This window comes from Equus quagga, chromosome 4 (assembly GCF_021613505.1).
Source record: "Equus quagga isolate Etosha38 chromosome 4, UCLA_HA_Equagga_1.0, whole genome shotgun sequence".
NCBI lineage: Eukaryota > Metazoa > Chordata > Mammalia > Perissodactyla > Equidae > Equus > Equus quagga.
In genome coordinates this window covers 100,879,565-100,893,059 of record NC_060270.1, presented here as the reverse complement: position 1 = coordinate 100,893,059, position 13,495 = coordinate 100,879,565, and the positions used below count along the sequence as shown (strand labels likewise).

Below are 13,495 nucleotides of genomic sequence, written 5' to 3'. Positions count from 1 at the left end.
ATGGCAGCATCCCATATACAAAATAGAGGAAGATTGGCTAGATGCTAGCTCAGGGCCAGTTTTCTTCAAGCAAAAAAAAGAGGAAGATTGGCAACGGATGTTAGCTCAGGGTGAACCTTCCTCAGCAAAAACAAAAACAAAAAAAGGTATTAAATTGTTTTCATTGATCACAGTAAGTTTCTAACAAATGATTTTTTGTTGAAAAAATAACTTTGTCGTGTAATGAGGAACCTCAAGTGATAATCCATGTACTTCTGAACTTGTTTTTGCTAAATTAATCTTTACTCATTTGTCTCATACTTTTTAGTAACTGCCTTATTCAGAGAAGTCCTATAGAGCAATAATTCAAATATATCCTCTTTTGGGTGGTTTTGTACATTTTTTCATGGGAGCTCTCCCAGATGAAAATTTTGTAGGAGAATACATAACACCTTCTTGTGTTGAAACAGTTCAAACAAATGAGGTATTTGACACCAATCTGAAATAGTAATCCTATGGCAACTTCCTTTTTTTTATAGCTTTTCTCCTTCCTGAAACATATCCGCTAAAACAGAATTTTGTTCTAATTTTAGAAAACAAATGTTGTGGCTCACACATATTACCTAAGGTGTTAGCAAGACATACGTAGTTCTCCCACGCCAAATCTGAAATAAATGAATAGATAAGTAATATCTAAAATACAATATTATGGGGAGAAGTTTGAAAAAATGTCCCGTGACTTGCAGAGTCAGTGGTTTTTGTGGGCTTTTTTTCTTTTACACACAGAAATTGAAGACAGACAGACCATACAGAATACTTCAGAAACTGTGAAATATCTAGATAATCTGTACAAAATAATCCTGAAGACTATGACCTGGTCCGATGCTCTAAGGGAGTGTCAGAAAGATAACATGCGCCTGGTGAGCATCACAGACCCTTACCAGCAGGCGTTCCTAACTGTGCAAGCGGTCCGTCATAACTCTTCTTTATGGATTGGACTCTCCAGTCAAGACGTAAGTTTTCCGTCCCAACTGCCAGGATTGGGTGATGGAATGTGACATTTTTTATTTCTCACCGCCTCTCTCATATCAGACTAAAAGAAACCAGAGATCGTAAAATCTTACTCTAGTGAATGAATTTCGTGAAATATGTAATTTTTAGTGGCAGTCATCTTTCCACTATTGAAAGATCTGGTGCTTTATTGTTTAGATTAAGAAAAAGCTCTAGTGGACATTTGAAGCTGAGCACTTCTTTTTATTTATTCCAATCAAAGACTGTGCTGGAATCAGGAGCTGCCATGTCTCCTTAGCCAGTGAAAAGAAGAGAGGAAGGGAAGAATTAAAAAATCAGAAGAGGCTGGGTGTGTGGAAGCACTGTGGGTGGTGTTGAAGAGTCTTTCTTATCCCTTTCAGAATCAGCAGAGTGAAATTCAGCCAGTCTAAAAAGGGATTTGAATCATGTTTCACCACTTCTTAAGCGCTGATCCTGGATAGATGTCTTGGGTACTTCTTAGTCATTTCGCAGCCCAGCAAAGAATGCTAGTCTCCTGTTAATCCCAGCACTAAACTACGTACATGTAGCACAAACAGGAATATTTATGCTACTGAACCTTTTGGCTATAATTAATAGGGAATGTTTTTAATAAAGCTGTGGTATTCCTCTCAGCATTTTTATCTCTTTTCTAGGCCTTCTATATAATAAGTTGATACTCTGCCCACTGAGAGGTATTGGAGGGTAAGACAGCGGGCTGGTGTATAAGGTTGCACACATCATGCACCACATAGGGGGTGCCGTTTACAAAGATTGTGATGGGAACTTTGCTCCCTGCATCTGTGCAAGGCATGACTGCTGAAGCCCTGGTTAGATAAACGTCACCTAGACCAGTATTCCTAATCCACTCTCAGAGAGAGAGCAATTGGCAGAGTGGAAGAGAAGAGTCCATTGCGTTATGAAGCAAATCTAAGTTACGTATACCTTAGGATAACCCTCAATATATCAAGATGGTTTGAGGGCTGCCTGGAGAAAATGTGATTAAAGACTGTTTAGTTCTAGCACAAACCCAGGAGGAAAAAACTTAAAATAGACTTAGAGGTAAACATTATCTTTGACAAACTTTGGATTCATTACTACCAGCATTTGCCAGAAGCTCAACTGAAAGTAGTATGTAGGGGGCCGGCCCCACGGCCAAGTGATTAAGTTCACATGCTCCGCTTCAGCAGCTTGGGGTTCACCAGTTTGGATCCTGGCCACGTACCTATGCACAGCTCATCAGGCCATGCTGTGGCGGCATCCCACATAGAAGAACTAGAATGACCTACAACTAGGATATACAACTACGTACTGGGACTTTGGGGAGAAAAAAAAAGGAAGGAAGATTGGCAACAGATGTTAGCTCAGGGTCAATCTTCCTTACCACCCCCGCCAAAAAAAAGCATATCTTTTCCAAAAGCAAAAAGTAGCATTTAGAAATTGCTTGAAGAATAGTTTCTCCAGGACTCTCAATATTTTAAAATGTACCCTCAGGTCAAGCCACATCATCAGCTTCAACTGCTTCCCCAAACCTCCCAGTATCTATTCTTTCATAGCATTGCTTTTACATACTTTCTCTTTGGTGTTTGGTATTATGTGAAACCCATCATTGTGTCTCTTGGGAGGGTGGTAATAAGTTATTACATTTCCTAATTTCAGTCACCTTAAACCTTTTGAAACAAAAGCAATATTGTCAATGTAGGAAATTTGTAAAGTTATAGTAAATTAAAAGAAGGAAATTAAAATCACCTGCCTAGCGATAAATTTGGATTAATAATTTGGTAAATATCCTTCAAGTTATTTTTCTCTGTACACATTTATTTTTAAGACAAAGCAGATCTTACTGTTTTGCAACTTCCCTCCCCCAACTTAATGATTTTGCTCTTGTTTCTTATCCTGTTTTCAATCTTCACCTATTTTTTTTTCCTTTCACTCTTTATTTTAACATATTCTACATAGCTGTTTATCATGCATTTTCATAAGCTACCTTAAATCTTTGGAACATAGCAGGGTATAAATAAATGAAACTTTACATTGAAAGTGATTGAAGGTATTGAAAGATTGTAAACATGATAGTAACAATATTGGATTTTTACTTCAGAAAAATTATACTGGGCAGAAGCTGGGGGAGGAAGTGAGCCATCTAGAGATAGGAAACCAGTTAGAGTCTTGTAGAAGTTCATGCAGGAAATGATGTTGGCCTGAACAAAGGCGTGTTTACAAGGTCTGCAGTGCAGCAGTCCTGGGTTATGGCAAGGCCAGAGTATGGCGGTAGCAGTGGGTCACTCAAGTACATAACAAGTGAAAGTACTTAGAAGTAGAAGAAGTCAAGAAGGTTGGGAACTGGGTGAGTCATCCACATGAACATAGACATCCCTAAGTCAGTGGTAGGACCAGGACAGAGCAAGGCACGGGGCATCTCCTCAGTTAACGTCATGGACAGGCAAGAGGGCCGGGTCCTCCATGAATGTCAGAGAGAGGCAAGGAATCTGGGAGTTTGCTGCTATCAGAAGGGTGTAAACCTCAGAGGAAATGACTGAGGGAGAGAAAAATACCTACTACCCCATTCTCATAGCCCTGTGGTATCTGAGGATGGAAAAGCAAACAGCCTTCTTTGTGGGTGCTGAAAGGAAATTATTCCCTTGGAAAAGACAGGTTTTAATTAAGATCAATTAAGGTCAAGAATTTAGTAAAGAGATACTTATAGTCTTAATAAGATTTCGTATTCAGCAAAGAGAGAGAGGGTGTGGGATGATTTACCTACCAGGAATAGAAGTTCCAGAGGCCCAGGGACCTGGGTTAGTTGCGAATGCGGCAAAGGGTAATACGCTGAGAGTACAGGCAACATCACATGGCCAAAGGGCCACATTTGAGGCCATGTGTGACTTAGGGATTAACTGGCCACAAGGTTACAACTGGAACTCTAGTGGAGAACAGTTCAGAATGAAACAGTTGGTGGTGTTGAGACTTGATGATTCTGCTGTTTGTAGTTCACTAAGAAGACTGTGTGTGGCCTTTGCCCAATATTCCACATAAACCAGTGATGCAAAATTGCCTTGAGCCTCAGGAAAGCTAGTTCAGTGGGTCAAAGTGTAAGGCCTGGTGCTCTGGCAGCACCATGGGTAAGTTCAGACAGGCCTGTGCCCTGCAACCCATCTCCTAGACTTCTCTACCTAGCCTGTGAAGCCTCTATCAAGACAGGTGGGTGGTCAGGCCCTTATTAGGATGTAGAGATAGATGTTCACAGACTTCTAGCACACAACAGAATATAGTGAATGAGGAAACTTCTCCCCAAAGACAAGTGTGAAAACAGTGGTGTGAGATCCACAAGGCCTGAGGGGTTAAGAGGAAGGGAGCTAACATTTATGTAGCTCTTGTGTACCAGCCAGCTGCTGAGTTATGTATTTTACCCCATTGATTCCAGTCCCATGAGGTTAAGGGTCATATCCATTTAATAGATGAGAGGATGGAAAGTTGGCGAGGTAAACTCACAATCAAAAACTAATAAGTGACTGAGCCAGAATTCAAAACTAGGTATCAGGGCCTTCCCAGTGGTGTAGTGGTTAAGTTCGTGCATTCCACTTCAGCAGCCCAGGGTTTGCTGGTTTGGATCCCAGGTACAGACCTACACACCACTCATCAAGCCATGCTGTGACAGCAGCCCACATACAAAATGGAGGAATATTGGCAACAGATGTTAGCTCAGGGCCAATCAGCCTCACCGAAAAAAACCAAACAAAACTGGATGTAGTTAGCTTTGAAACCCAGGTTTTTTCCACTACGACATGTTGCCTCTAACTTAATCAGTGCTTACAGTGATCCTCACTCCATTCCAGCTTTCTGATTTCCAACAAACAATGGTTCCGAATATGTGTGAGGCGTTGTAGCATAATGATTCATACCATGGACTCTAGGGCCTGATGGCTTGGGTTAGAACCCCAGTACTGCAGTTTATATTCTATGACTTTGCACACGTTACATGCCTTCAGTGTCCTCATCTGTAAAATGGATATAATAATAATAACACCTATCTCCTATGGTTGTTGTGAGGATTAAATAAGTTAATACTTGTAAAGCACTTGGAACAGTGCTTGGCACATAGTAAGTGCTGCGTAAGTGTGTGTTAAATATAAGATAAAATTAAAAGTCATTAGATTGACCATGAGGGTCAAAATAATACCAAAGGGATAGCATGAAGTATTATCACTTGAAATGTACTTCTGCTCTTTACAGGATGAGCTCAACTTTCGGTGGTCAGATGGGAGACAGCTTCAATTTAGTCGCTGGGCTGAAAACAACATGCAACTTGAAGACTGTGTAATATTAGATACTGATGGATTCTGGAAAACATATGACTGCTATGATCAGCAACCGGGTGCTATCTGCTACTATCCAGGAAGTATGCTAAGTTCAAATAGTTTAATTCTTAAATTACTATCAGTCTCACGAATAGTGGAATTTTGGGGTAGTGGTTTTGTAAAATCTAGTTTTGAAATTGTAAGGGAATTATAATCATGTCCTTTTTACCACAAAATTTGTTGTGAAATTTGTATTCAAGTAGAATTATTATATGTTAAATATTTTGCCATTAATTTATTTTAGACATGTTTTATCTTTACTTTTTGTCAGCTGACAATGGTAACTGACCTTTTAGTTTTAAGTCCCTGTTAGCCTCATTTTGCATATATTTTATGTTTATATTCTGATAGAAAACTTATATTTGTGGGAATTCTTTTATAATTCTTATCATTGACAACTAACATTTCTTTCATGAGTCACTGTTAAGATTCATTTGGTTGTATGTGACAGTAACCAGCTCAAGCCAGCAAAAGGGGAAGTTAGATCCTCAAAAATGGGGATGGAGCTGAGCCTCCTGAGGAAGGGGGATCAGGAACGCAGAGATACTGTTTTCCACCTGCGCTCTCTTTCTCCCTGTGGATCTGCACTCTTCTCTTTACATACATTGTGCTTCTCTCTGCTTGCGGTGAAACATGGCGGCTCTGCAGGTTCCAGTTATGACATAACTGGAGCTGAATTGACTGCCTCTGAATTCCATCTTTCAAATTCTTACAGAGAATCTGATGGACTTAGCTTGAGTCGGGTATGCAATCTCTAACCCAGTTAGAGGAAAGTGGTTTTACAACTGCCAGGGGCCCACGTTTGTGGGTTTGTGGTAGAAACAAGACACCACTTCACAGAAAAAGGGAGTTGCTGTGAGCTGAGAGAGGTGCTGAATGAGTCTACTACATGTTAAATCAGTTTGACTGGCTTTGAGTAGAGCGTATCTATATTTGCATTGTCTTGAATGTATGGCCTTTTCATAAAACTTTAAAAAAAGCCGTATTTAGATTTTCTAGATATCAGATTTTAAACTATTTCTGTTTGCTTTGATTAAAGCAATAACTTATTTAGAACATCAAGTATTTCACTACAATGTTCCTTTAAAATTAGAGAAGATATCAGTAACCAGAAACTTGAAAATGACTTCTCAAAGTTACAGTTAAGTGCCTATTATTATTATGTTGTATAGAGGCGGCCCCTTGTATTTGAAGTTTGGTGATACAGGGAGACAGAAACTGCATTTAACCTAATAGCACCTTGTTTTTTACATTCTTCCACTCACTCCACAGCAGGGGAAGAAAATTGTGTTAGCTAATTTCCTTCCTACAGAAAGCAAGTTAAGAGGTCACATTTGAGTATAAACAGAGCAAGCATCAACAGGCTATTATTTCTTGGCTTCCTGAAAATTTTGTACAAATCAAGTCTAATTACCATGAACAGAATTTAATGTTTATATCTGAAATTAGAATTCTTACCATTAATTCTTTTCCTAGATGAGACTGAAAAAGAGGTCAAACCAGTTAGCAACGTTCAATGTCCATCTCCTGTTCTAAACACTCCTTGGATACCATTTCAGAACTGTTGCTACAATTTCATGATAACAAAGGATAGATACACAGCAAGAACACAAGACGAATCTCATTCTAAATGCCAGAAACTGAGTAAGTATATTATATGGCCATTATATGTTGCATTATACTTATTAAAAAACAAATCTCACCTGAGTGTGTTATAAATATTCCTAATTAGCACTAGTAATTAGATCTCAAAGGAGTCATCTCCTAGTTTCTCCATTACCAAGGACAAAGGATTAAAATTTGCATTTCATTAAAATGGAAAGTACAGGAGTTACCTCTTTCTTCACTCATCTATTAGAGAGCTAGTCTGTCTTCACTTGTATAAACAAGATAGGTTCTACTTAAAAAGGAAAAGAAATGACCCTAGAGAGCAGAGACCTGTAATGTTAAATCAAGCTAGGCTGTGGGAAAAGTGAAGATAGGTTAGTTTGAGTGGTCAAAAGCTTAGATAAGCCACAAAGAAGCAGCTCTGCTTAGAAGAAATAAATATTTCACACTTTCAGCTCTCAAGACTCTTCAGATATTTCCTATGAGATCCACTGAGAATTTGTGTGTTCTAAACAATGGACCTATGAACTTGGTGGAAATTCCTATGGAAAATATCCAACCGTTATTCCCCAAAGTGTGATCTGGAGAACTCTAGTCTTGAGATGTTCTGCAAAAAAGGATCCTTAGAAAAGAACGAAGTTGACAAACACTGCACACCTTTGCCTCCTGTTAGACACTATCAAATGTACATTAGCATATACTTTAAGAAATATTGGCATCAATAAACTAGTTTAACTTTGTTTAACCAGTGTTTGCAAAGTTTTTATCCAGGTAGCCCTTTTCTGAGGACTCCTGTTAATTTCCTGAGGAACACACTTTGAGAATTAGTAAACTTTTTTAACCCTAAAGTAAGAGTGACCTCTAAGAAAAAGGAAGATCTATCTTATAGCCTATCCAAGAGGTTTTATTCATTGTAGTCTTTGACAGTGTATCATTAATATAAGTGGATTTGTATCAGCTCAAAATAAGTTTTAAATGCGGAAAAGTGAAGTGAACCAATGTTTTAAATTCTCTACTCAGCTACTAGTTTTCCACTATTCTTTAAGACCAAATTTGGCATCAAAATGTTTGAAAACTTCTTAACCTATTCATTTTAGTACAAGGTAGTTTTAAATTATGTCTTTCTTATTTTTCACTATTGTTTAAGTTTTGGAGTATATTAAACTGGGAAATAAAATTTTCTAAATCCATCAAACAAAATAAAGTGTTCTATATAAGTAATTATAAAAATTATTGACTATTTTTTATTTAACAGATCCAAAATCACATATTCTGAGTATTCGAGATGAAAAAGAGAATGACTTCGTTCTTGAGCAGCTTCTGCACTTCAAGGATATGGCTTCATGGGTCGTGTTAGGTGTAACTTATGAAAGTAAGTTGTAAATCTGCTGATTTTCTCTGTTTATATTCAAACTTCATTATAAACCACTTGTTTATGAAGCTACAAAAGTATAGTTCTTCAAAGTATATGTTTATCCATAGACAAAATTATGATTATGTACTTAGTATAACTTATATAAAGCCCTAGACAGTTTTGAGTCTCTGCTCTGCCATTAAAATGCGTTTACCACCAAGCTTATAGTTAAATGGTAGGAAATAATTTCCTTTCTCCACTCTCCCTCCTAGCAATTCAAAACTAACTAAAAATGACCAAACTCCCATATAAATCTCCAATACTTTATATCTCACTGTGTCTGTGGGATGAGAGAGAACAGAATTACATTTATACTAATGTTGCACCCTTGGGTTTATAGCATTGGCTTGAGGTATACGTTAGAAAAATGAGACACATAATCTGACAGTAGGATAGAATATTTGAACTTGAGACTAAATACCACAAGTCCAAGATATAATTTCTATGGAAATTTTTAAAACACACACTCTAATAATAGAAGAAACAAGACCAATTTAGAAAAATACTCAATTAGCGATGTCCTGAAAATCACAGAAGTTTTGGAATTAGGTAAAAGACAATCGCTCTGCGGGCATAAAGGATCAAAAGCATGCATTTACCCAAAAAAGGGCTTATAAGGGGCACAAGACAATGATAGCCAGAGGTAGGGGAGGAAAAGAAGCTAAATTACTCAATCTGACCATTTTAAAAATAGCCTTCTCTTTGCTATCTAACCTGTCTCTTTTTTAGAGTTGCTAAGGTTTTTCTTAAATGTTTATGGCTTGCAAATAGGTTAATGAAAATTAAGCTATCAAGTAATAGATAAGACTTGGGTTGCCAATTGAAGATGAGTTCATTGTAGTAGGACTTAGTTGCCCAAGTCTTTTCTCCAATGACTCTTGAATACCCTTAAATTTAGGAATGGGAAAAAAAAAATGGAGAGAAACGAGGTAGAAAGTTCCCAGACTTTACCTGAAAATGACTTGAGGAAACAGTGGTCCCATATGGAGCAGTGGAGATCACATCCAGGATATAGATAGAGGTTTCAGTTGTACCCTCTGATGTACTTTGTTAGTTGTATTATCAGAAATCATTGAAAACGTATTCTGTATTCTGAAAAGCATTTTCAGGTCCGTAGACTTCCTTTTAATCATCTTAACTTCTTTCATAAAATGTATGAGTAGTAAAATTTCTATTAAAATATGTAGACATAGGAGCGACATATAGAAAGATGTTTCAAGCAAATACGAGATTTGGTTTAAATTTAATTCTCACTGGCTTAATTTACATCCATAGGCTTTTTTTTTAATTACTTCAGTAACTTAAATAATGTTTAATTGTATATACTACCTATATAAAGGATTTTGCTTTTTTAAAAGTTCTGACTTTTCAAAAGTAGGACCATGAATTGAAATTACTAAGTGAAGCCATATGTTAACTAAAAGACACTTCAACCCAGGTGAAAAAGTGACCCTTTCGTATAGCAACTTTAGAAATATACCCATTTCTCAGATCGCCCGTTGTATTGGCCAGAAAATTGTAACTTTAACGTTTGGGGAGAGGGAAAGAGGGACTGGGAGACATGAGGTGACATAAAGGAGCAAGCCAAAACCAAATCGTGTGTCCAGTATTTCTAGTGTGTCGGTGCTGCAGGCAGATGTGTAGGCATAATGCCCTGGGAGATAGTAATCAGTGAAAGGTAGACATAACCAGGACTACAAGGGATATGTGTGGGTGATAATGATATCATTCTTCATACTAATTCATAATTTTAATTGGCCTGGCTTTTTTTAATTTGTTTTCCCAAAAATTTTAATAAGATATATTCATATACCATACAATTCAGCCATTTAAGGTGTACAATTTAATGGCTTTTAATATAGTCACACAGTTGTGAAACTATTACTACTCCCGAAAGAAATACCATGCTCATTAGCAGTATCTCCTCATTCTCTTCCCTCTCCCAACCCTCAGCAACTACCCATCTATCTTCTTTCTCTATAAATTGCCTGTTCTAGACATTTCATATAAATGAGATCATACAATTTGTGAGTTTTTTGTGACTGGCTTATTCCACTTAGCATAAGGGTTTCAAGGTTTATGCATGTAGCTCTGTAGCATGTATCAGTATATCATTCCTCTTTATGGCTGAATAATATTCCATTATATGGATATAACATAATTTATTTATCCATTCATCTGTTCATGGACATTTAAGTTGTTTTCACTTTTTTGGTTTTATGAATAATGCTGCTATGAACATTCATGTGCAAGTTTTTATGTGGATATATGTTTTCATGTCTCTTGCATATATACCCAGGAGTAGAATTGCTGGTTCTTTTCTTTAGCCCTTTGCAGAACTGCCAGACTGTTTTCCAAAGCTGCCGTACCATTTTCCATTGAGGTTTCCAATTCCTCCGTATCTACGCCATCACTTATTTTTATCTTTTTGATTATAGCCATCTGAGTGGGTATGAAGTGGTATCTCATGGAGGTTTTTATTTCATTTCCTGATGATTAATACATTTCGTGTGCTTATTGGCTATTTGTATATCATCTTTGGGGACATCTCTATTCAGATCCTTGGCTTGTTTTTTAATTGTCTTTTTTATTATTGAGTTGTAAGCATTCTTTGTATATTCTGGATATAAGTCCCTTGTGAAATAAGTGATTTGCAAATATTTTCTCCCATCACTTTCTTGATAGTATAATTTGTAGCAGAAAACTTTCAGTTTTGATAAAGTCCAATTTATCTATTTTTTCCTTTATCACCTGTGCGTATCTAAGAGGGCTTTGCCTACCCCAGGGTCATAAAGACATACTCTTATGTTGTCTTCTAAGAGTTTTGTAGTTTTAGCTCTTACAGTTAGGTCTGTGATCTGTTTTGATTTAATTTTGTGTATGATGAAAGGAAAGAGTCCAACTTCATGTTTTTTGTATGTATCCTGTTATCACAGGAACTATTCTTTCCCCATTGAATTGTCTTGGCACCCTTTTTAAAAGTCAGTTGACATAAATATGCACAACTGTGCATGGCTTAGGTCTAGAGAAGAGATTTCTATCACTAGTTTTATATATTAATTATTTTTTATAGAATAGTTATGTTCATTTCCATTTCAATTAAACATATATATAGGAGAAATGAATATTTGATGAAAAAATAACAAAATATAAAGTTATAGCAGGATGGTGGAATTATAAGTAAATTTCAGTTTTCATTTTTATAATTTGTACTTTCCAAATTAAAAGTAAGCATGATTTAATGTTATAATCAATAAATATTTTAGAGGGATACACATAATCATACAACCTTTTAGAAGAAAATTAGTTGAGTTTGAAATAGTAACCTCATAACTGTAATTCAAGTTTTGATTTAATCTCTAAGCATAGAAAAATATGTTTCTTCTCTAGATGGTTCTCTCATGTGGTCTGATAAGACCAAGCTGTCATATACACACTGGAGAGAGGGAAGACCAGATATAAAAAATGGCAAGTTTTTTGCTGGCTTGAATACTGATGGCTTCTGGGATATTCAGACTTTTAAAGTTATTGAAGAAATACTTTATTTTCAACAGCACAGCATTCTTGCTTGTAAAATTGAAATGGGTAAGTATGCTAATGTAGAGTTTCCACTCTGGGGAAAGAGACTATAAAGCCGTTAGCTTCACTAGTGGGAATCATGCAGTTGTCTTTTGAGTGCCCCCTCTGCATTCAGTCCTATGAGATGTGCTGCAAAGGTTAGGGAGGAAGGACAAGATATGGTCTCTGGTGTCATGGCCTTGATCCCAAGGAGTAAAATGCATTTGAGGAGCCAGCATTAAATTCTTTATCATTGCTTTATGTAGGTTAGTCTTATGTTATTTGGTACAGGCTTAAATTTGGAGGAAGTCAAGAGATCAATGAAAACAGGAATAATGAAAACAAAGAATGCATTGAGAGGAGATAAAACTTGGTCAAGCCTTAAAGGATGGCTAAGATTCTTATAAATAAGAAAATGTTTTTGGGTAGAGTTTTGACATTCTAGGCTAAAAATGAATGTCTCTCAACTTTGCCTAATTCCTTAAATAAATCTAATTTTAAACATATGTCAGTTTTAAATTTTGCACAGCTTAAAAATTGTTATTACAGCCCCTCTGCTCTAAGCCCTCTGCTAGCCCAGAGCCTGTCACAGTCACATCCAGGCTGATCTCCTGCCTTCACTGTGCTGCAGAGTAACTTCCTGCAGCAGCGTTTCCGTCAGCAATCTCCAGGGAGTCCCTATTATCAATTCCTTTGAGTCCATGTAAGCTTTGAGACTCTTTAGAAACCAGGGTCTATTCTAAAATTCTAGGCTTTCTCCCAGCCCCCATTTTTTCCTATTCTTAGCTCAGTAAAGATCTTTTTCCGTCAGACTGATCTCTTAATTGTCCCATCTACAGTATATGCCCATCCTCATCTGCACCTTTTTTTATGTTTTTTTCCTGCCAAGAAGTCTGCTACCTTCTTTCTTTTTTTTTTTTACATTTTTAATAAACTTTTCATTTTAGAATAGTTTTAGATTTACAGAAAAATTGTAAAGATAGGACAGAGAGTTCTCATATACACCGTAACCAGTTTCCCCTATTGTTGACATTTTACATTAAGGTAGTACATTTGTCACAACTAATAAACCAATATTGATAGATTATTATTAACTAAAGTCCGTACATGATTCAGATTTCCTTAGTTTTTACTTAATATTCTTTTTCCATTCAGGATTCCATCCGGGTACCACATTACATTTAGTCATCATGTCACCTTAGGTTCCTCTTGGCTGTGATAGTTTCTCAGACTTTTCTTGCTTTTGATGACCTAAACAGTTTTGAGGAGCACTGGTCATGTATTTTGTAGTATGTCCCTCAATTTGGGTTCGCTAATGTTTTTCTCATTAAACTGGGGTTTGAGGTGTAGGGGAAAACCACAGACGTAAAGTGTCATTCTCGTCACATGATATGAAGGGTATATGCTGTCAACATGACTTATCACGGTGGATTTTGACTTGGTATTGTTTCTCATCTTTCTCCACCGCAAAGTCACTCTTTTTTCCCCCTTTCTGTACTGTACTCTTTGAAGGGAAGTCACTATCCTCAGTCTGCACTTACGGAGAGGA

At 36.9% G+C, this 13,495-nt stretch overlaps 1 protein-coding gene across 2 annotated transcripts in view; it reads left to right on the top strand.

The window, feature by feature from the left end:
* The window catches only part of LY75 (lymphocyte antigen 75), a 129,912-nt gene that overhangs the window by 66,487 nt on the left and 49,930 nt on the right, over positions 1-13,495 (top strand). For both annotated transcript variants that reach the window (XM_046658363.1, XM_046658362.1), the window contains exons 25-29: positions 766-992; positions 5,242-5,407; positions 6,843-7,010; positions 8,230-8,346; positions 11,779-11,973. In XM_046658363.1, coding sequence (XP_046514319.1) covers positions 766-992; positions 5,242-5,407; positions 6,843-7,010; positions 8,230-8,346; positions 11,779-11,973 — 873 coding nt within the window. The remainder of the gene's footprint in view (positions 1-765; positions 993-5,241; positions 5,408-6,842; positions 7,011-8,229; positions 8,347-11,778; positions 11,974-13,495) is intronic.